Genomic DNA, 24,769 nt, shown 5'->3' on the forward strand with positions numbered 1-24,769 from the left:
TCTGCGTTCCCACCAAACGGGGCAACGGGCTTCATTGGCTTCCCAAGTTTCATCATCTTCTTTCGTTGTCTGCAGTTTTGTCTGTGACTGAACATGGAGACCACGAAGGAAGAATTTCTCAAGGAATTTGGCCAGGATTACGGGTATCCCAATGGTCCCAAGAGCATTGATGAACTTCGAGCCACTGAATTCAAGAGATTACAAGGTCAATAAGTTTATCTCAGTAGACAATTTCAATTTAAAAAAGATAGGAAAGTGGGAAAGGAATTCATTTTTCTTTGACCTTTTCGACTTTGGGTTTAGTCTGGTTCTGATCAAGGTATGGAGTTTGTTAAGTGGAAGTTATTATTAGTTGAACAGGGTTGATGGTAGAAGCGGTGTTTACTGAGGTTTCCCAGTCGAAAAATAGAAGAACAAATGAAAAAGTAACTGAAACATATTCTGTGAAACATTTCTAACAATGGCGATAGACTAAAATTCAACAAGCCTCTTTCCTATTCATTGCAAGACTATATTGAGTTTGAAGGAAGCTATTCTTCATGTCCGATACATGTAGAATTGTTATTCTGAACAGTTTGTATTAAGATGACTTTAATTACCAATGAAATATGCGCTTAAACTGTGTAAGCGGCAAAAGGTGTGATGTCTGTATCAGGTAGAGGGTTTCCTGTAATGCTCACGATTTAACAGTTTTTTTTTTTTTTTCGTTGTGCAAATTATTCCGTTGCAATTTTAATTTTTAGATCTCGTATACTTGGATCATGCTGGAACAACTTTATACTCCGATGAGCAGATGGAATTGGTTTTCAAAGACCTTACAGGCAACGTATATGGAAACCCTCGTATCCTGATATGACAGTGATAACATTAAGATAGGTGCAGCTTTATACTGGCTTATTTTGGGCCATGTAAATAACTTCAAGTATTTCGTTTGAGCTTGTTATCCTTGACATAATTCTATTTGCAGCTTGTATGATTTTCCTTTTCCTTTCACACACGTGTAAATGTGTATATATATTCAGTTTACGGTGCTTATGTTGAAGAAATATCTAGTTTTGTCCGATCTTCTACACAGGAATCAAGGACTTAGGTCCTGCGTGCCATTTGCTTGCCAGTTGCGACCAGTCTGTACTTTGTTGGATGTTTCAGCACTAGCAGTTTGGTTTGTCTTCAAAAAAGATCTGCTTGCCCCGGATTGCTAAATGACAGATTTTTAAGAGAATTAGTGCTATTTCATGTGATGTTACTTTCAATAGTTTCATCGGGAAAGGCCTTTGTTTGCCTTTCAATGTTACCAGTCACGCCACTTGTAATTCAAATGCATGTTCAGCATTTTTAGCTTGAAATGAAAGTCGAAAAATTTGAATTTAAAAGCATATGTGTTCTTCAGGATGTTGCAGGCACTCTTCTGTCTGTAGCAACTATTATACTTTGAATGGTTTCGTTCAGAAAGGCCTCTGTTTGCCTTTCAATATTACCAGTTACTTATAATTCAAATGCCTGTTCAGTATTTTTATCTTGAAGTTAAAACCCAAAAATTTGAATTTAAAAGCATAACTTGTTCCTCCGGATGCTGCAAGCACTATTCTGTCTGTAGCGACTATTTTAGCAATTAAGGTAATTGCATCTGGCTTGTGGAAGAACTAAAGTAGGAACTCCTGCCAATTTTCTGATGATCACTCGTATTAGGGTCTTGCGTATGATGAGCAAATTGCATCTATCCGGTGTTTGTTGTAACTGAGGTGGTAGTAGAAACTGAAGAGGAATGAAACAATGTCTAAGTACCACGTCCTAAATCCTCATTTCATGTGATGCTATCTCATTTATGCTTTCATCAAGGAATATTGCTTTTGGGACTCAAAGGGTTTTTCTTGATATATATTCAGATTAAATTGGAGTTCTTTTTTTTTTTTTTTGGGGCATTAGTATAATACTTGGTGTTTTAGATTAATGTCTTTTGAGTAATCATCCTCGTTATTTTCCTTTTCTTTTTGTATTCAATTCAGTAAATCTTCTACCTGAAAAGAATTCCTCTTCATATAAATTGTATTCTTACCTGTGGGAGTTACTTATTTTATTGGTAGTTTGCGTCTTCTTTATTAAGTAAAATTCCTTAATCTCCACACTAGATAGCCAAAGTGACTCCAGTTCTGCTACATTGGAGATTGTGAAAGAAGGTCGTCAGCAGGTAGATTGAGTTGTCTTGACACATGAGCTACCTGTTGTAAAAGTCAATAAGCTTAATTTAAAAACAGCTTTTGTGCTAAGAGGTCTTTAGGATCAGTGAATATTATATCTTAAATTCAGTCCTGCCTATCTAGGAGATGGTGAATGAAATACTAAGTTAGATTGTCTGATGGATGACTGGATTTTCTTCATTTTTCATGAGCAACATGCTACTGTGGATGGCCTTGTCCTTTTGCCTTTGTTAACAAACCTTGTAGGGTGGGCCATGTTACCACTAGTTGCTAACCAGGCTATTACTATTAATGTTTTTCATTTTTTCATTATTTGTAGAGAGAATCAGCATATCTAAAAAATTTATATTCGGCTTGAATTATTATTGTACTGTGTGCCATACAGGTCCTTGACTACTGCAAAGCATCTCCAAAAGACTATAAATGTATATTTACCTCTGGGGCCACAGCAGCGTTGAAGCTGGTTGGTGAGGCTTTTCCGTGGAGTTGTAAGGGCCATTTCATGTATACAATGGAGAATCACAATAGTGTTCTTGGAATAAGAGAGTATCCTTTCTGATAAGTAAATTATTCAAGACTACAGATATGGTGACATTATGAATACCAAACTATAACACATTGGCACTTCATATGGTATTGATGCCATTTTTACTGTAATTATATCTATTTGCAATTAACCATGTTTAATACCAGTTAATCAGTTGTTAAATGACCAATTAGGTCATATATAGTTAATCCTGTTCGTACTTACTCCTTTATGAGTTGTGGATCCGAGAACAGATCTTGTGAGATCTGGTCAAATATTTATTCAGCATTAATTCTTTGTTGTTCTCATTTCTTTCCTGCTTTGAAGAGGAGATTGTTGGCTTATTGTACCTTAAATTGAATTGTCTTTAACACAAGGACACACACTTGGTACTCGAGCATGTAATGTTGACTCACACTATGTTGTAAGGGAAAGAAATGGAATCATGAAAAGGAGGAAAAAAAAAAAGAAAAAGAAGTATGTTATGTGTAGCATTTTAGATTGCATAATGTATAAGACTTGGTATCTAGTGATTAAATGTCATCGGAGATTTTTTGTTTTCCTCTTAAGGTAGTTGTAGGTTAATTTGACTTTATCAACATCTAATGAACCATATTGATGCTGCAATTTTTTTGTTTTTATTTTGATGATGATTATCAACATCCCATGCACTTAACTAGTGTTAGATATGCTCTGAATCAAGGAGCTGTAGCCACTGCAGTTGATATTGAAGAGGACATGCATCCATGTATATCTGGAGAGACAATTTCCATAAGGATATCACCACGCCAAGTACAAAGGAGAAAAGCAGCGGGATTGCAAGATCAAAAGCCTAATGGTAACTTTTGAAGTCATATGTTATTCTTGGGGTTTTGAACTTTCTTTATGATATCTGGTTATTCATTTTTCCCCCCAATGCAGGTGATGTGTATAATTTGTTTGCCTTCCCCTCAGAGTGCAATTTCTCAGGGTTGAGATATAGCCTTGACTTGGTTAAGATTATCAAGGAAGATTCAAGAAGGATTCTGGGAGGTTCTTCAGCTTGCAAGTAATATGCTACATTGTTTGTCTTATTCACTCCTTATGTCTATGTATTGCTTTACATCTGTCATTTAAATAACATGTAAAATGACATGGTGCTGTTTATATTTTGTGCTACAGTGTCCATCATGTAGAACGTATTAGGACAATAAAACTGATTGTCAAATTCATGTTGTTATGCAAGTTTCCTCTTGCTTCTGGTGTCCTAACTGAGTTTTTTCTTCATGTTTAAATGAAATGTATGATAAAAAGAGACCAAGGAAACTTTTCCTATGTCAATCCATGGTTTATTCTCTTATTTAGAAGCTTGACTTGTTTTTGGATTCTTGTATCCAGAACACTTGCCTGTTATATATGTATTGATCATCTTTTAGGATTTTGATATTACTTTTATCTGGATTACCGGGATATATCACCAAAGAGTCCTTTACACTTATCTTTGTTTTTGCCTTTTGTTTTATTTATTGTTTATTGTATTTGCTTTTGCTTTCTTGCAATATTTTATTTGGCTTGTAATGCAATGGGTGATTCCTGCAAGGAATAGAAATATCTTGGCTTTGGTGGAAGTAAAGCTGATATATTTGATTTATCTTTAGGGAATTGCTGCTGGTTTTGAACATTTTGTTTGCCTATGAAAAGATTCCATATAGACAGACACGTTAATTTTACATTGGATGAGATCATCCTATTTTGCTGTTCTCTCTTTTTCTCTAGTCCTACTGGTCTTACATCATTGGCGGCTACGTTATTCTGTGTGACATCTTCAGAGCATTGATGGTAGACATTTGTTTGTATATTGTTTTTGTAGAAATGGTGGCCAGGGGATTGTCTTGATTGATGCTGCAAAAGGATGTTCTACTAGACCTCCTGATTTATCCAAGTATCCTGCAGATTTTGTTGTTATCTCCTTTTACAAGGTAGTTTGTGAAAGTTGAACTCATTTTGATTGATCATCAATGACTACGAAAAATTGACGTTTTACCTTGTGGATTTTTATTAAGATGTTTGGCTGTCCCACTGGGCTTGGAGCTCTCATTGTTCAGAATGGTAAGAAACTTAAATAAAAAAAAAATTATATACTTTAATTTTGGTTTAAATTAAACAAGATGCTAAATTAGTCATGATATTGATGGAAATTTCATACTTGCTATATTAGACTAATTTTACGAATGTTTGTCTTGTAATGATTGTCTTCATTATTCCGTTTTTAATCACAGATGCGGCCAAGTTACTGAAGAAATCTTACTTCAGTGGAGGTTTGTGGCATGGTGGCTTGATGTCTATCTGTGGTTAATGCTCAAATCAGTCATTTATCCTGTCCCCATTGTAGGTACAGTTGCTGCATCAATTGCCGACATTGATTTTGTTAAGAGAAGGGAAGCTATTGAGGATCTGTTTGAGGATGGCACTGTTTCGTTCTTGGGCATAGCATCTATTCACCATGGCTTCAAGATCCTGAGTTCTCTAACAGTATCAGCAATATCACGGTATGCAGAAGAGCATGCATACATACATGTGTGTGTATAAAGATATAAACAAGCCTATGTTCCTACTTAACTCTTAGAAGCACAGATATGATATTGTCTTCTGGTGTCTTATCTCTGTCTATTTGAATTTTTTCGGCATTTTTTCTCAGTTTGGTATTGCTTATAATTTGCAAAATCTGCTTTTTTAAAGTATTAATAGAAGTTACAAGAAGGAATTATGCTGATGACATTTGTAGCTTTGTGAAGGTGTTTATGCATCGTTTCTTCTGTTTGAAAGACAAGCACAATTAGTATATAACATGCTTGTAATTTTTAATGTTCAAACACATAAGACAATATTGAAAATTCAAACAAAATACAATGAAATGCCATTGAATCATTTACTTGCTTCAACTTCTAATACTAACTTTAGAGACAGCATTCTGCAATACCAAACTACACCTCTGTTCGCGCAGAAATTTTTGTTGTGAAGCCTGATTGACTGTTAAGATAGGAAATAGCAAAGGTGATCCAAAATACTCTGCTAGCCAAATTGGCTGAAGGTTATTGCCAAAGATCATTCCACTCCAAATTTTAAGCTGTTAAGTAAAAGTTACATGAATAATTTGATTATAATATCTAACATACCTCCAGAACATGGCCTTCACATGAAAGCTCTATGGCATGAATTTTGGAAAAAGTGAAGGCTTTTTACACCATGTGCTGAAACTCTATTTTGATTAAGAAAGTAAGGGGTACCGAGTGTTAAACACCTGACCTTTTTGGATCTAGAGGCATTCATTTCATGCCAAATACTATTTCAAGTAAAAAGCTTAAGGTGCTAGGTGAAGGCCCACGACCCATCTGCATGATTAAAATTCTGTATGTTCTGTTACCCAAAAAAAAATATGTGTACGTTCTGAGTAATACGAAGCCTTTTTGCCTTGTAGGCATACAATGTCTCTGGCCTTGTATACAAGGAAAAAGCTTTTGGCCCTCAGGCATGGGAATGGATCCAGAGTGTGCATGGTCTATGGATCCCATAAATCGAGGGTATGTTACTATACAATTTGGTTGTTGCCCAATGCATGGTTTTATATGATAGTTTTTTTCTTGTGGTTTGAAAGTTCTGTGACTTGATATGTTTTTAGTTTCTTCTTTTGGTGGTTTGAAAGTCTTGTGACTTATGGAGGTTGTGAATTTCACAGTTGGAAGTTACCAACCTCTCAATGCATCTGTTTAGGTGGTTGCAACCTCCCAGTGCATTTCTGTAAACATTGTACAACATTATGAATCTAATTCAATTTTTGGAGTACTTTAACAACTTTGGCTTTGAATAATAAATTGCCATGCATAGCTGATGGTGAAGCTACACTCCCGTATTCAACCAGTGTTGGAAAACCCGTCGTTGCATTTCTTTTTATCAATGTGATTTACTTATGGTTGCTTCGTTGGAATTGTCCATTGCTTCTTAAATACATCCCCATTAGCATGTTCTGTCTTCACCTCTGCCTCGCCATTGTCCTTGCTGCCCTCTATACCTCCCTCACTCTCTGCTGATCTGCCAAGGGTAAAATGATCTAAGGTTTGGCTTCCACGGAAGTTAGGAGACTTCCATGGGGTATGGGATGGAACCAAGTTTAATGAATTTTGATGGAAGTCTGGTTCCTTGGAAGTTGACTTGCAGCACACTAGACAAGCGTCTTTTTTTTTTTTTCCTTTTTTTTTTTTGGTTTTTACTTTGATCCTGAGTTCCATTTCCACCCTTCCCATTACCCATGCGCCAAACGGGCATAAAGTGCAATGTAGAGGATCCATAGCTTTGAGGGTAAAAGCATGATTTCAAAATTAATTCATAACCATGTTTCAGCTGTCATTTCTCCCTGGGCATCTTCATCCTTTTAGTCCAATGTCTGTTATTCCTTGTAATCATTACTCAATATTATCTATCCCCTTTTTTCTTACTTCCTTTAAATAGCGCATGAGTCATTTTCTGTACTTGAAATTACCTTTTTCATTCAACTTTCTATTTTTTGTACCTACACGGCTCCTTACTTTTCCATTTGACTTTCCAATGTTGACATCTTCCTAAGGTTTTTGTGGTAATTATGCAAAATAAATATTGTATATTGAGATTGATTTAGAAGCATATATTGGGGCGCATGTCTCGGGTAGATTAGAAGAGAATAATTTGGAGTGAATATCTCCATAATCATAACCATTTATGATTTGTATACCCAAAACACTATATATACTGTACAATACGCACAAGAATAATATATCGGACTATTCAAATGCTAATGCTTCTACATGGTATCAGAGCACGGCGACTCTGAACCAGCATCCTCACCTCAGTCCACTACTATCTCAACCGAGTCGCACCCTCAGGACGACCATCTCCTGATGGGGTCTTCCCACGATGGGTCCTCAACGTTTGACCCGTTGAAGGCTGGAGCTCCCTGTGGGTCGAGCTCTAGCATTGAAGGGTCTCCTGTGTCCATCATCTCAGGAAAGTTGAATGGGCTCAAGCTGTCTGCCTTGCTGTGGGTGGTCGTGGCAAACTGGGGATCCTTATCGGTGAAGACAGGGCTCCTACCGACTCTGCCTTTCCTGCCATGTAGCGATGGTTAATTGATAATTCGTTGGTCTCCTCATGGTTGATCAACGTGATGAGTCCTCAACTCAAACGTAGCTTCATGTACCTCCCTACTGCACGGGATATTTGGGACGCTGTTCGAGACTCCTATTCTAATGGGAAGGACTTATCTCGCTTGTATGACCTCATGTGTCGTATTTGGAGGGCCAAGCAAGGCTCACGTGGTGTTAATGAGTATTGGCTTGAGCTTGTTGCCCTTCTGCAGGAGTTTGATTTGTTGACTGACGAGGAATGAACCTCTGCGATTGATGCTGCGCGTCATAAACAGAACGTTGAGGCTGAACGTGTCTTGCAATTTCTTGCTGGTTTAAATGGTGAGTTTGATGATCTCCACAGTCGCATCCTTAGTCGCACCTCTCTGCCCTCCACCCGTGAAGTATTCCCTGAGGTCTGCCATGAAGAATCGCGTCGACATGTGATGTTACCCGCACCCATCTCTGCTTCGGCTGACTCTTCTGCCTTTGTTAGTAAGGCTCCTGATTCATCATTTGCCTACAAGAATAGAGTCACCTGTGACCACTGCAAAAAAACAGGACACTCCCGTGATCGTCGCTGGGATCTTCATGGTAAACCAGCTGATTGGAAGAATCGTAAGAATAAACCTCGTGGCTACCAAGTGTCTCAGGAGGTCCCCTCTTCTTCCCCGGCTGATGTTCCCCTCTCAGTAAGCCAGGAACAAATGGCTCAATTGATTGATGCCCTCAAAGTCTTACAACTCTCGTAGAAACCTGCTGCCAGTGCTTCTGTTGCTCACAAAGGTAATCAGTCTATAGCTTTACATACCACTTTTCTGCCTTCCAAGTGGATTGTTGATACTGGTGCATCTGACCATATGACCTCGGAAGCTCAAATGTTTATTTCTTACCTTCCCTCTGCGGGGAATGAAAAGATTAAGACTGCCACTGGTTCTTCTGCCACTATCACTGGCACTGGCTCTATGAGGTTATCTAAATCATTACTTCTTGACTCTGTCTTACATGTTCCTCATCTAGCTTGTAATCTTCTCTCCATCAGCAAGCTGACTAAGTAGACTAATTGCTCTGTTCATTTCTTCTCCATTCACTGTATTTTTCAAGATCTCTCATCGGGGAAGATGATTGGCACAGCTGAGGAATGTGATGGCCTTTACTATCTAGATGTTTCTACCGTGCGTGTGTTGTGCTCAAGAATAAGTGGTTTGGTCTTAGTCCCTGAAGACACTAGTATTTCTTTATGGCATAAAAGGCTGGGTCATCTTAGTTTTTCATATTTGCAAAAGTTGTTTCCCCAATTTTCATCGAATAAAGATTCCATTTTTCATTGTGATGTTTGTGAGCTTGCTAAACACCACTGTACTACTTTTTCTTCTTCTATTTATAAATCCTCTCGGCCGTTTTCAATTATACATTGCGATGTCTGGGGTCCTTCCCGCATACCAATTCGCACCCGCACACATTATTTTGTCACATTCATTGACGACCACACACGTATGAGCTGGGCCTATTTGTTAAAACAGAAATCTGATGTGTCCTCAGTATTTATTGAATTCTTTCACTATATCCAGACCCAATTCCACACCACCATCCAAGTTCCTTTTTCTAATAACGGGACTGAATATTTCAATAATTCTCTGGACTCTTCTCAAATCTCATGGTATTGTGCATAAAAGTTCCTGCCCTAATAGTCCCCAACAAAATGGTATTGCGGAACGTAAAAATCGTCACCTCCTTGAAGTTGCCCGTGCTCTCATGTACACCTGTCATGTTTCCAAGTTTTTCTGGGGTGATGCCATTCTCACAGCCACCCACCTCATTAATCGTATGCCCAGTCGTACACTCTCATTTACCTCACCTCTCAACAAATTCCGTGAGTCACATTTTGTTAGCCATCTTGATTATTCCCTCCCACTTCGGGTCTTCGGTTGTTCAGTGTTCATTCACCTTCACCACCCTCCTTCTAAGTTTGACACGCGTGCTATAAAATGTATCTTTCTTGGTTACTCCAACTCCTAAAAAGGTTACAAGTGCTTTGACCCTGCCTCTAAACACCTTTTTGTGAGTCGTGATGTCACCTTTGTCGCAAATGAACCCTTCTACCCCAAGTCTTTCATTCAGGGGGAGAGAGTGAGTGAATTCCAGCCTTTAGGGGATATACCATCGCCAATACCACCAACACACCCTCCAAGTGTCCAGGATGAACCATCAACTTCCAAGTTGCCAGACGCAGGGGGAGACGAACTTAATAAGAAATAGCACAAGGTTTATTCACGAAGAAACAAACAGACTTTAGAGCCTATCATATCTGAAGAGATGCTAGTTCCTGAATCGATGACAGATTCTGGTTTGAATCAACATGGAAATGAGATGATCAATGAGTTAGACCTGCCCATTGTCGTGAGGAAGGAAACGCGCTCTTGCACCATGCATCCCATTCAGAAGTATGTATCCTATACTACCCTTTCACAGAACCATTACAATTTTGTCACCAACCTTGACAAGGTCAAAATTCAGAGTAATGTGTATGAAGCACTTGAGACTCCTGAATGGAAGAGTGTCGTACTTGATGAAATAAAGGCTTTAGAGAAGAAGAATACTTGGGACGTTGTTGAATTACCCAAAGGTAAGAAACCAGTAGAGTGTAAATCGGTATTCACACCTAAATATAATGCTGATGGAACTCTCAACAAATTTAAAGCTCGGTTGGTTGCAAAAGGGTTTACTCAAACCTATGGCCTTGACTACAACGAGACGTTTGCTCCTGTGGTCAAACTCAATACCATCAGAGTCCTTCTTTCTATTGCAGCAAATCTAGACTGGCCACTACAGCAGTTGGATATTAAGAATGCATTTCTTAATGGAGAACTAAGAGAGGAAGTCTACATGACTCTTCCTCCCGGTTTTGATAAAGGCAGCAGCAACCAGGTTTGTAGACTTAAAAAATCTTTGTATGGTCTAAAACAATCACCTCGAGCGTGGTTTGACAGATTCTCCAAAGTTCTCAAATCTAAGGGTTACAAGCAAAGTCTATCTGATCACACTATGTTCATACTGAAACGGGACACTATGACCACTATTCTTATTGTTTACGTGGATGATATAATACTCACTGGGAACGATGTACAGGAAATGGACCGAATTAAGGCAGCTTTAAACAAAGAATTTGAAGTCAAGGATCTTGGAAAGCTAAAATATTTTTTGGGAATAGAGGTAGCTAGGTCCAAAGATGGAAAAAGATGGAATATACATTTCTCAACGAAAATACATCCTTGACCTTCTCAAAGAGACCGGCATGCTAGGGTGCAGGCCTAGCAAAGTGCCCACCAACATTAAGAAGGAAGTTAGGAAGAGTACCAAACCAGCTAAAACAGAAAAAGAGGCTGCAAGAAGAAAGAAACAAGACAAAGAGGAAGTGGCAGTAGACAAAGGACAGTACCAGAGGCTGGTTGGTAAACTAATCTACCTATCACACACAAGACCAGATATTGTGTTTGCCGTGAGTGTAGCAAGTCAGCATATGCATGCTCCGAAAAAGAAGCATATGGATGCAGCATACAAAATTCTCAGATACCTAAAGGGTACGCTAGGCAGAGGACTGTTTTTCAAAAAAACTGGTCTTAGAACAATAGAAATATACACTGATGCTGATTGGGCAAGTGTACAAGAAGATAGTCAATCGACTTCAAGGTACTGTACTTTTGTATGGGGAAATCTGGTAACTTGGCAAAGCCAAAAACAGAGAGTTTTAGCTAAGAGCAGTGCAGAATCTGAACTACGAGCATTGGCTCAGGGGATTATGGAAGGACTATGGCTTCAAAGAGTAACAGAGGAAGTCCAAGTGAAGATTGAATTACCACTAAAGTTTTACTGCGACAACAAGGCAGCACTGAGCATGGCATCGAATCCAGTACAGCATAGCAGAACCAAACATATTGAAGTTGATAGACATTTTATCCCAGAAAAAGTGGAAGAAGGCATTGTGTGCTTGTCCTATGTTCCAACTAAACAACAATTGGTAGACATTTTCACCAAAGGACTGTCGGAAGATGCCTTTGAGAAATTCATGAGCAAGTTGGACATGATTAATATCTATGATCCAACTTGAGGGGGAGTGTGGTAATTATGCAAAATAAATATTGTATATTGAGATTGATTCAGAAGCATATATTGGGGCGCATATCTCGGGTAGATTAGAAGAGAATAATATGGAGTGAATATCTCCACAATCATAACCATTTATGATTTGTATACCCAAAATGCTATATATACTGTACAGTACGCACAAGAATAATATATCGGACTATTCAAATGCTAATGCTTCTACAGTTTTTCTTCTCTTCTGTTTTCCCCCCAAGCAAAACCTTTGATTATTTCCTAGGTTGTTGTTACCCTTCTGACCATCATTCTAGGTCTTCTACAGTCATGGGAGTGAATGCATATAAAAAGAGATAAAGAGAATGGATAATGGATGTAAGGATACAGGTTGGATCCTCTATATTTATGAATTTCATTTTTTTTTTTGTGGGGGGGGGGGGGGAAGGGCCGCTAAGAATGTTACTATGTTCAAGGTGCACCTCCCTTTTTTACATCCATGATCACTTTTTGTTCTATCTTCGACCAAAAGCATTATATGTATCTATTTTTGTGAATGTACGGGACCAGCATAGTAAACAAACATAAAAAAGACAGCTTGTTTCAATGGTTTCACTGCTCCCTTTCTCCTTAAAGTCTGCTCATTGGGCTTTGTGTCTTTGACCTTTGGCAAGATGGCATCTTGACTTCTCAAAAGTTGGTCTGGATAAGCATAAAAATGGCACTTGATGCTTGTGTTCCTGCCTCTTTGTTATTTGAATTTTATAATGTTTTCTTTATTAATAGTTATTATTGCCATGATGGCGAAGTTGGTGAGTTGTTTTTTGTTTTCTTGATTATCATTATATTTAGTTTATTCTAAAAATAAAGTCTTGTAAGTTGGAACTAAAAAATTAATATGTTGACTTGTATTCTTTTGAAATAAGTAAACATTAAAATTGTTTTAGTGAGTTTCACTTATTATATGTGTTGGTAATGTATTATAAAATATTAATTTTTATTAATTATAAAAATATTATACTCTATATATTTATTGCTTCATATAAATATTTTGCAGTTCCCATGCCTTATATTTTCAAAGATTGGTGTTTCCTGTACCTGTATTAATTTTTATACTTTCAACATAGAAGCTGGATAATTCGCCAAGAAATTTATCAAGGTTGTTTTTCTCTTTTTGGTTCTGTATCTCACAATATAAGCAGCTGTTCCCTCATAGTTCCTTTTGATCCATTAATAAGTGTTATCTGTGCACTTGATTGTCATTTTAGCGGGTAGAAACCATAACTTATGTAGCTGATTGGCTTTAGATTTAGATCATAATTTCCTGTAACTTTAAGTTGTAAAGCTTTTCAAACAATAGGCAATGATTGATTTTCTTACTATGACAAAAGAAAATAAACAGGCCGCATGCAGAATTCTCCTATCTTGTTACTTTTATTTATCTTAATTTTCTTGAAATTAGTACTGTTAGAATCAGTGCTGTGGAAAGCTGTACAAGATCTTGTATTCCTTTTGTTATTATTGTTGTTGGTGTCGTCATCATTGTTGGTTTTTCTCTATAAGTGGAGCTAGCTTGATCCCGTTATTTTTTTCTAATCCAGGAATTGTGTGATGAAGTGGGTCCAATTGTCTCATTCAACTTGAAGAGACCTGATGGTTCTTGGTATGGATATCGAGAAGTGGAAAAGCTGGCATCTCTATCAGGAATTCAGCTACGGGTACAAATGAGGATTTTCTTCATGTTGCTAACCTGTCTTTTTCAAAGATCATCTTTTCCATCTATCATGATAAGACCAAGCTTTTTCTATTCGCTTCCTGATCTAGCATATTGCTACAATGCTGATTGTATATCTGTATCTGCTATCTGTTTAGACAGGATGCTTCTGCAACCCAGGTGCTTGTGCAAAATATCTTGGGTTGTCTCACTTGGATCTACTTTCTAATACTGAGGTTGCTGCTTGTTAATCGTTATTTTTCAGCTACTGACATGATTGGTTTGTCTAAGTTTCATTTGTTTATATCCCTGGAATGATGGTTAGACTTACAAATACAGGCAGGCCATGTTTGCTGGGACGATCATGATATAATTAATGGAAAGCCTACTGGAGCTGTAAGAGTATCCTTTGGTTACATGTCAACATATGAAGATGCCAAGGTTTGAACTCTTCTTGTCATCTTATCTTTTATTCAGCGTACGAAGAGGATCCTTTGATTCAGGATTCTGAGTTAATCGAGTCTTGTTAGGATAGCTAACATTTACTAACCATGTCATGCTCATGACAAGTTAAAATGAAGTGAGAGAAATCTCATTTTCATGAACTTGTAGTTTGGCTTGGCTTCTTGGTTCATGTGTCAATATTTGATTATTCTTGAATGCATTTCCAACAATTTTAGGTCACCATTCTTTGTAATCTAATTCTTGTGTTCCTTTTTTTCAGAAATTTATTGATTTTGTAGCAGGTTCGTTTATTTCACCTGAAAGTCACTTTGGCCATACAAAACAATTGAAAGGTCTGTGCTCTTTAATCAATGAATTTTAAGTTAAATTATAGACATCCTTCCATCTAGAGGGCTTAGGGTTTTAAATTTTTTTTTTTTCCCTCTCGAATTGCTGCTCATATGCTTTGGCCCTAAAAGACAGGAATAAACTTGCATTAGATGCAAAATAAAAGTGCACACATATATGAAGCTAATTTGTAGGCTTGCATATGCCAACCAAGATAGATTTTTCAGCCAGTGATTTGAACTTATGCACAAACATTTACTTCATGCAGGCTTTGACCAGTGTTCCTTGTCTTCTGGTTTTTCTCTTCAATCTATTACTATATATCCAATAAAATCCTGTGGTGGTTTCAGCTCGGGAAGTTGCAACAATGGTAATCATTTGCTTTTCACACATTATCGTCTTATTAGTTTGAGTCATATCTAGTTATTGTCAACTTTTATAATAAGGTTTAAGAACAGGGAAAACAGTGGGTTGCAATTCCTGCTTTTAGCTCAACCAGAAACACGAGTGGAAAACTTATCTCTCATTGGGAAAGTTCACTTTATTGTACCAAACTTTCTTCTGATCTTTTCCCTACCATGTGGTGAGTTCATCGTTATGGATTTGAAGCCTGGTTATATAATAACTTATCCTTTGGGAAGGATTTGTTCTTTTTATCATATCATCGGTCACAATTCTGTTTCTGTTTAGATGGGAATTTTCTCATATTTCCCGCTTCTCCATTTCTGTGGTCTTCTTTATTCTATAAAATTTCTCACTTTCTACTTCGAATATTCTAATTTATCACAAATAATCAATCAAGATTTATCCTTTAAACTAAAAAATGTCATCAGTGTACATTCTCACCTGCAATTATTATAATTACAGGTATTTATTGCCTGATCTGAAGAAAGTTAGATACTCATTTCTGAAAATTTTGAGCAGGCCTGAAATATGATCGGGAGTGGATTCTTAAAAGCCTTAGTGGTGAAATTCTTACACAGAAGAAGGTAAAACTATTATTTGATGCTTGAATCTTCAATGTGTGTAATTTAATGTATGGATGCCCATTTCAGAGATTGGACTTGGTTTTGTTGTTGCTTACGGTGGTGGATTTTGATTAATTTTTTTTTCCTAGTAAAACAATTATCATTTTCTTCTTTCTCATTTCGACGTGATGAAAAGAATTCTCATCGGTGAACTCTCCTATTTTATGGATTTCTTCATCCTTTTCAGTTTTTATCTTGTGATGTTGATTGTATTGTTTACGTGACAAGCCCACAAGATGATACACAATATGATCATTTTAATTTCTGATAAGTTTGCAATTTAATTTCTGATCCACTGAACCATGTTTCACCTATCTATTAAAGGGAATGACAACAAAACTGAAAGCAGGGAATTTTTCTGGGACCAAATATAACTGTTGTCCTTTTTTTAAAAAAAAAAAAAACCAGGGCAGTGGTGGTTGATGAGGCTTGATACCCTGCCAAGAAAATAGATGGATTGGAGAAAAGCTAGAGAGAATCTAATAAACCTACGATGCTTCACATTAAATGCTCTTGTCTCTATTTATATGTATCTAATTTGACTGGTCTTGTCTTTTCACTCTTGTAATAAGCAGTGTTCTAAGAAGATCCGATGTTTCCTGGCAGAATCGTTCCAGGCAATGATATAATGCCTCTTACGAATGTTTTTTTTCCAAGTTCTAACCCGCCTCTAAATGCTTCAGAAGAGAAAAATTAAAATGCATAAAAGAATGTGAAGAAATATTCTTGAAATGCATTGAAATGTTACAAAATGCATTAAACACAATAAGAAATATCTGAAAATTGTCAAAATATTTTAGAATTGTCAAGGGTAAGTATATATTATGATACATTTTAATGCCCGATATTTGTCAGTAATTCTGGTCTATTTAAAATGTAAATTGAATAATCTGTTTACAATATTTTGCTGCATCCTTGTCCTGTTTTTTATAGAAAGTTGTATTCCATGTTGTATTGTACATATCTCCTATTGATTAGATTCGGCTTTTAAGGCAAGATTGAGTATTGTTGTTTGCGCAAGTCATATGTTGTCACAGGTGCTAGCCAATTCTAGCTATCTGTCTATCTTGTTCGTGGTACTTTATAGTGAGATTTTGATTTGTTATGTGTTGATTTTGTAGGTTCCTCAAATGTGCTTTATAAGCACCTATGTTGACCTCAGTCGAGGAATCTTGTTTGTGGAGTCCCCACACTGCAAAGAAAGGCTACAGATCAAGCTTGATTCTGATGTGGACATCGGTGGCAGAGAAGATGTTGGTTTGTATGGTCAGAGGTATACGGTTGCATATTTGTGTCCACTGTAATTTTATCTTTATGTTTCCTTGATATACACCGAGTTCTTGTGGATGGTATTGGGTGATTTTAGTTGGCAATTATATGGGGAAAACCTGAAAATTGTAGACTAACTTTCATTTAGGGATGGAGTCGGCAGATGGTTGAAACAAAGAGCATTGTGAAATGAATCCTATTTTGTTGCTCTGTTGCGCTTGTCAAGGGGCATTCACAGGAATCCTTTCTTCTTTTCTGTTTTTTGCACTTTTTTGTTTTTTTGGGGATCTTTGTTAGCAGCATGAGCTTTGGGGTATTCTTGTTATGTGTAAGGGTGTTTTCGTCAGTAGATACATGTATTTCTATTCCTATCTCTTACAAAATGTGATTATGATATTACAATACGCCTTCTTAGTATTTTGATGTGGTCACCTCTACATTGGAATATAAAAAGAAAATGATCTGATAGTTTTATTTTTTGAGCAAGTATAGCAGAATTCTATTTCGGTTGGCCAACTAAATGCTTTATAAATATTGGAGCACCATGGAATCATGTAAACCAGTCACATTATTTGAGTGATAATTGATCAGAGCCCCCCCCCCCCCCCCAAAAAAAACCAAAAAAAAAAAAGCTCCTTTTTATGAATAACTTTCCTGTTGGTAGAACCAAAAATTCCTCTTGCGATGCATGGAGTTTAATTGAATCTCTCGGTCTGTCCCTAACACATGGAATTATCTTACATGTGAAATTGACCTTTCTCCTTAATTCGTTATTCTGTTTAATTATTATGGTTCAGTTATTATTGTTTCTTCTGAATTAAATTTTTTTCCTTTCTGGCTTGTCACTATATGAGATTTTACTTTTGTGTAAACGAATCATTCAAAATTAAATCGCAAATGCGCTAATTAGTAAGCAGTAGACATGCCCTTTTATTTTTTTACTTCACGCCTGGAATAATTGTTGTGTCCGTCAGGTACATAGTCCATAGTTACGATGAAGACGTCAATGCTTGGTTTAGCAAAGCCATTGGTAGATCATGTGTTCTGTTACGCAATTCCAGTTCTGACCACGATTTAATATTGAACGAGTCCAAAGACGCAGTTACATGTAGAGATGCAAAGAGCAAGCTCAACTTCGCCAATGAACCACAGTTCTTGCTTGTGTCGGAGGAAAGTGTACTTGACCTCAACAACAGATTGAGTCCCTGTATGCCCTTGTATTCATTTTCTCATGATATGCAATTCCTTCTACGGGAATAGTTAATTTCTTCTTGTGGAAATCCCGGAGATTATGGGATGCAAATAAACAGATATTACTTGCTATTATTTCATTCCTTATTTAATTGATTCTTTTACCGTTGTAATCATAGACTTATAGGTTTTTATTATACTTTAATTCCTTTCCTAGGATAGTCGCCCACAGCTCCTATAAATCTCTGTACAGCTTAGCATTCGAAGTATAAATAAAATAGAAGCATACAGTATTTTTCCCCACATGGTATTAGAGCTTTTGTGGGTCATTCTCCGCTGCTGATCACTTCCAATGACATCGTCTCCTCAAAAGAGTGAGTCGACCAAGTCAACTCTGGAGCACGATGGCTCCAGTTCTTCCCGCCAAGGTGCGACACCGGTCTTTGAAGGGGCTGCTGTTCTGATCGTCCCAGAAAAACTCACAGGAGATAACTACCGTGAGTGGGCCCAGTCTGTTCGGCTCGCAATTGAAGGACGAGGTAAATTGGGCTACCTCACCGGTGACACCTCCTATCCGTCTGCGTCTGATCAGCAAGCCATGCGACAGTGGAAGACTGAAAACTCGATGGTTTCTTCCTGGCTTATTAACGCCATGATACCGGCCATCAAGCGGAGTTTCATGTTCCTTCCCACAGCACGTGAGATATGGGAAGCAGTACGGGAGGCCTACTCTGATGATGAAAATGTCTCCCAAGTCTTCGAAATCAAAACGAAACTGTGGCAATTAAAGCAAGGTACAGGAAACTTGAATGATTATTATTTGACCATGTCGGCTCTATGGCAGGAACTTGATCTCCATAGCGAAGACACTTGGAAATGCTCAGAAGACGCTGCACTATACAAAAAGAAAGTCGACAAAGAGCGCCTTTTTGAATTTCTTGCAGGTGTGAACCCTGACCTTGATGCTGTTCGAGGACGCCTCTTAAGTCGGGTTCCCTTACCAACAGTCCGAGAAGCCTTTGCAGAGGTACGGAGGGAGGATTCTCGCCGCAGAATAATGATGCCTATCCCTGGCCCTGTCACCAATACAGAATCCTCTGCCCTGCTTTCTCGCAACTCAGACAATAAAGGCCTGAGACCTAAACTCATATGTGAGCACTGCAAAAAGACTGGACATACAAAAGAAACGTGTTGGGATATACATGGTAAACCCGCTGATTGGAAACCAAAGAAAGGCAGAGGGCGTGGCTATATTGCTGGCACAGAACGTAGTGCAGATACATCTACCACATCCTCTGCTGGTATCAACGAACAACTTACCAAATTAGTAGAATTGCTTAGCAACCTACAAGCTCCTGGTCAGTCATCTCGTACACAACCAACAGCTACTGTGGTGCACAAAGGTAATTTCTTGCATGCTTTGACCACAATTCAAAGCCTATGCATAGGTAGGTGTTGGATAATTGACTCTGGTGCATCAGATCACATGACTGATAATCGTAACTTATTCATTTCTTATACTCCTTGTGATGGCTCTCTTAAAGTAAAAATTGCTGATGCCTCTTTATTTATTGTAGCTGGGATTGGGGATATTCGAATTTCTGAACACATCACCCTTCACGCTGTTCTGCATGTTCCCAAATTAAAGTGCAACTTAATATCTGTGCACAAACTTACAAAGACTGACAAATGTCATGCTGATTTTTATGACACTCACTGTTTATTCCAGGACCTGTCAACAGGGAAGATGATTGGGAGTGCTAAGGAATTTGATGGCCTGTATTACTTTGATGACGCCTCTATCACAAACACTAGTGTTTGCAATAAAACTTCTCTACCTAGGGACAATGATATATTTCTTTGGCATAAACGCCTTGGGCATCCTAACTTTCAATATTTAACTCAAATGTTTCCTTCAAGTTTTTCTAATAAAAATGTTTTAGAACTCTCTTGTGATGTGTGTGAACTTGCAAAGCATCATCGTACTACTTTTTCTAGAAATATTTATCAACTCTCATCTCCTTTTACTACCATTCATAGTGATTTATGGGGCCCTAGTTGGATTGCAAACCGAACTCAACACAAATGGTTTATTACTTTTATCGATGATCATACTCGAGTTTGTTGGACTTATCTACTGAAAGAAAAATCTGAAGTTTATTCTGTTTTTACAAATTTCTATCAAATGATCAAAAATCAATTTAATACCTCCATCAAGATTTTCCATACAGATAATGGCACCGAGTACATTAATAACACTTTTTCAAAATTTTTCCAAGAAAATGGCATCATTCATAAAAGCTCTTGCCCTCACAGCCCCCAACAAAATGGGATTGCAGAACGAAAAAACCGACACATTTTAGAAGTCACTCGTGCCCTTCTCCTTACTCATAATGTGCCAAAGTTTTATTGGGGTGATGCAATTCTCACTACCACTTTTCTCATCAACAGAATGCCAAGCAGAATTCTCTCCTTTAAAACCCCTCTAGAGGTTCTTCACTCAACTCACCATGTACCTTACCTTCACAACAATCTTCCTTTAAAGATTTTTGGATGTTCTGTTTTTGTTCACCTACATAACCAAGGAAAGCTTGATCCGCGTGCTGTTAAATGTGTTTTTCTAGGATATTCTGCCTCTTACAAAGGGTACAAATGTTATAACCCTTGTACCAAACGCCTTTATATTAGTTGTGATGTCACCTTTCATGAATCTGAACCTTTCTACCCCCAGTCTTCAATTCAAGGGGAGAGTTGGGATGAATTGAAAACTTTAGAAAACTCTACAAACACTCAAAACGAAATGTCGCCTGAACTCTTTATGGAATATGAACCCCCATTCACTCTTACCCTCGACAAACATCTTAGTGAGGGGGAGAAACAAACTAAAAAGGGCTATAAAAAGGTATACACAAGAAGGCAGAGAAGCACAAATAGGCCAGTAACTCCTGTAGCACACCATGAATACGAACAGGTAACAGTTCCTGAAACTGATGAACTTAACACTACTATTGTTGATGAGCAAACAGGTGATGCTGACCCTACAGGTGAAACAATATCCGACCTGGATCTCCCAATAGCACAAAGGAAAAAAACGCGAAGCTGCACACAACACCCAATCAAGAAACACATATCCTATAAAGCTCTCTCCCCTCGGCATCTAGCATTCACCAGTAACCTAGACAGCATAAAGACGCCAACTCGAATTGAGGAAGCTCTTGAGTCTCCAAACTGGAAAAAGGTTGTTATGGAAGAAATGGATGCACTCAACAAAAATGGAACTTGGGAAGAAGTAACCTTACCACAAGGAAAGACGGCAGTAGGGTGTAAATGGGTGTCCACGGTGAAATACAAAGCTGATGGAACGGTGGATAAATTCAAAGCGAGACTGGTGGCAAAAGGATTCTCTCAGATATATGGCACGGATTATACAGAAACCTTTGCTCCAGTGGCCAAACTTAATACGGTGAGGATCTTGATGTCCTTGGCAGCAAATCTAGACTAGCCTATCTACCAACTCGATGTAAAGAATGCATTCTTAAACGGAGACCTAAAAGAAGAAGTTTACATGGTGCCACCTCCCGGATTCGCAACTAGGAAACCAAACATGGTATGTAAATTAAAGAAATCCCTTTATGGCCTAAAACAGTCACCGCGTGCATGGTTTGAACGATTCACACAGGTCCTCAAGATTGAGGGCTACACTCAGGGGCAAAGTGACCACACATTGTTCTTCAAACATCGAGAAACTAGGAAAACCATCTTAAGTGTCTATGTAGACGACATAGTCCTCACAAGAGATGACCATGAAGAAATGGAGAGAATAAAATTTGCAATGACCAAGGAATTCCAAGTAAAAGACCTAGGGGAGATGAAGTACTTCCTAGGAATGGAAGTAGCCCGATCCAAGAAAGGAATCTACATCTCTCAGAGAAAATATGTACTTGATCTCTTGAAGGAAACAGGAATGTTGGGCTGTAAATCGAGCTCAACCCCAATTGAAGTAACAAAGAGGAGAAAGAAGAAGAAGAATGAAAGCAAGGGGAAGGATGAAGAAGAAAGCGAAGAAGAAGAGGAAGAAGAAGAAGAGGAAAATGAAGGTGAGGATGTTGACCAAGGCAGATATCAAAGACTAGTCGGGAAACTCATCTACCTTTCTCATACTAGACCTGATATTGCATTCGCAGTAAGTGTAGCTAGTCCGCATTCGCAAGCTCCAAAAGAGAAACACCTCAAGGCAGTATATAAAATCCTAAAATACCTGAAAGGCACTCCAGGCAAAGGTATCCTGTATAGAAAATCCCAGAAGAAAAACATAGAAATCTTTACTGATGCAGACTATGCCGGTGATTATGGGGATAGGAGATCTACTTCCGGCTATTGCACATACGTATTTGGAAACCTAGTAACATGGAGAAGCAAGAAACAGAATGTGGTATCAAGAAGTAGTACAGAATCAGAGTATAGAGCAGTAGCTCAAGGTATATGTGAGCTAATTTGGGTGAAGAGAGTCTTGAAAGATTTAAAAGTTGAAATAGAACTCCCAATGAAGCTATACACAGACAACATGGCAGCCATCAACCTGTCTCACAACCCAGTCCAACATGACAGGACTAAGCATGTCGAAGTTGACAGACACTTCATTAGAGAAAAGATTGATGAAGGGCTAGTCAAACTCATACACGTGCCCACTTGGAATCAAAATGCAGATATATTTACAAAGGGGCTATATAAAGAAGTATTTGAAGAATTAGTTCGCAAGTTGGACATGATTGACATCTATGATCCAACTTGAGAGGGAGTGTGGAAATCCCGGAGATTATGGGATGCAAATAAACAGATATTACTTGCTATTATTTCATTCCTTATTTAATTGATTCTTTTACCGTTGTAATCATAGACTTATAGGTTTTTATTATACTTTATTATCCTTTAATTCCTTTCCTAGGATAGTCGCCCACAGCTCCTATAAATCTCTGTACAGCTTAGTATTCGAAGTATAAATAAAATAGAAGCATACAGTATTTTTTCCCACACTTCTAAATATGCAATAGTTACTTCCACTCTTTCTAGGGAACCTTAAATATTCTGTGTCCATTATATGAAGGGAGATCATAAACTAGTTCATGACAAGTAATGGCTTATTTGATCATTGATTAAGCTATTTATTGGGTTGCAAAGGGGATTTCATGTATCAAACAATGGCTTGGTCAATTGTGATGAAATCCTTTCGGATACAACAACTTTCCGTTTCAAAATTTCCACTATTTTTCAATATAGAATCTGGACCAATTATAATTGATGTCACTAGATGTACAGAAGAGCCCATGTGGAGAAGACATGCAAGTCACTCGAAGTGGATTTCGACCAAACCTTGTGGTATCTGGGGGCAGGCCATATGATGAAGATGGATGGAGAAGCCTTAGAATTGGGAACCATTATTTCAGAGTAAGTTCTCTAACCTTGAATTCCTTTTAAGACTTGTTTGCAGTGCCATTTGAAACTCTTGGTGCACATTGGAAAAACTTCCGTATGAGTTATTTCCAATGATATGATGAACTTAAAATGATAGTAGGGTTTTACATTATCATTGAGTTGATTTTTGAGCTATTTTTGTGTGCCCTGGTTCCATTCCGTTCCAAATTTATTTTAATTTTATCTTTTGCAGAAGATTATCAGTCATCATATTGTATGAAAACTGTCCTAACTACAGGCTATAAAGAATGATAACTGTTAGGATTTAAATACAACTTAACATCTTTGGTATGAGGTACTGTAATTACATATAACAAGGATCTTACGCAACCGGTCGTGAAGAATCATAATGATTACAAGATAACCCTTTTTGGGTCATGTTATGATTGGAGAATCTGATAACATTGCTATAAAAAAACTAGTATACATTTTTGTCTGGACTTCTTTTTTACAAAACATTTTACTTGGCCTCTTGGGATCCATCATACTCAGAGATTCTCTATCCTTTATACAGGAGACGAGATATGTAATCCTGACTGTATTCTGCATATCATCACTTTACATTTACCTTTTTATTATTATTATTCTATTCAAAGACGCGAAGAATATTTCCCTCCTTAAAATCACTTTTTCCATTTTATTTTCTTCGGTATTCTTTTGGATTCGCTTGCATTGTGAATGCTTAATAAGGACGTGACTGCTTTCTCTGGTTCTGATATTTTCTTCCTCCGCTCTCCAGTCATTAGGGGGATGCAACCGTTGCCAGATGATCAATTTTTCACAGATAGATGGACAAGTTCACAAGTCAAACGATCCCTTAGCAACCTTAGCATCATACAGGAGAGCAAAGGTTAGCCAATGATATCATAATATATTGCTTACTATCTTGCAACTTTATTTCAATTCTATACTCAATGGTTAAGCATGTTTGGTTTTCCATTGGAAACTATAGGAACTATTGTTTTGATAGAAGCAGGTAACTACCTGCTTTCACCAAAATTATGTTTTTGGTGGGCTTTAACGTGAAATTAAACACACTAGAGTAGGAATGCTCAAACCTCTGATGTGCAATTTTTTGTTTTTACTGAACCTCCTTTGCATTGTAATGAGCCTATTAACTTGGACAAACGGAGCATTTGGTCCGGTTCCCCTTCCCTTATATGGCTTCACTCTAATTCTGATTTTACACAATGAAACAGGGGAAGATCTTGTTTGGAATTTTGCTTAGATATGAACCTATTGATGAAGGGGAACAACAATGTGATCCATGGCTTCATGTGGGACAGCATGTTTATCCAGATCCTGTTTAGTTGGTCAGCAGTTTTGACTTTTGATCAAAAGAAGGAAAT

The 24,769-nt window shown here is 37.7% G+C and overlaps 1 protein-coding gene across 1 annotated transcript; it reads left to right on the forward strand.

Annotated features, from left to right (window-relative positions):
* Positions 1 to 24,747, forward strand: LOC114757510 (molybdenum cofactor sulfurase). Its single transcript, XM_028946586.1, has 22 exons — positions 1 to 205; positions 744 to 842; positions 2,130 to 2,188; positions 2,584 to 2,744; positions 3,411 to 3,562; positions 3,646 to 3,772; positions 4,574 to 4,682; positions 4,767 to 4,812; positions 4,983 to 5,021; positions 5,096 to 5,252; positions 6,182 to 6,284; positions 13,556 to 13,672; positions 13,827 to 13,904; positions 14,008 to 14,109; positions 14,393 to 14,465; positions 14,729 to 14,830; positions 15,385 to 15,449; positions 16,610 to 16,761; positions 17,732 to 17,964; positions 23,257 to 23,393; positions 24,160 to 24,270; positions 24,620 to 24,747. The coding sequence occupies exons 1-22, from the start codon at positions 94 to 96 to the stop codon at positions 24,728 to 24,730; spliced, it is 2,445 nt and encodes an 814-aa protein (XP_028802419.1). The 5' UTR covers positions 1 to 93; the 3' UTR covers positions 24,731 to 24,747.
* The last annotated feature ends 22 nt before the right edge of the window (positions 24,748 to 24,769 follow it).

This window comes from Neltuma alba, unplaced genomic scaffold, assembly GCF_004799145.2.
Source record: "Neltuma alba isolate B1F8T4 unplaced genomic scaffold, ASM479914v2 tig00001496_pilon, whole genome shotgun sequence".
NCBI classification, from domain to species: domain Eukaryota; kingdom Viridiplantae; phylum Streptophyta; class Magnoliopsida; order Fabales; family Fabaceae; genus Neltuma; species Neltuma alba.

Excerpts from the sequence above, each read along its gene's own strand:
- LOC114757510 (XM_028946586.1), top strand. The coding sequence starts at position 94 with ATGGAGACCACGAAGGAAGAATTTCTCAAGGAATTTGGCCAGGATTAC. Across the intron at positions 3,563-3,645 it reads GCAAGATCAAAAGCCTAATG|GTGATGTGTATAATTTGTTT; the intron begins GTAACTTTTGAA and ends CCCCCAATGCAG. Across the intron at positions 14,110-14,392 it reads CAACATATGAAGATGCCAAG|AAATTTATTGATTTTGTAGC; the intron begins GTTTGAACTCTT and ends CCTTTTTTTCAG.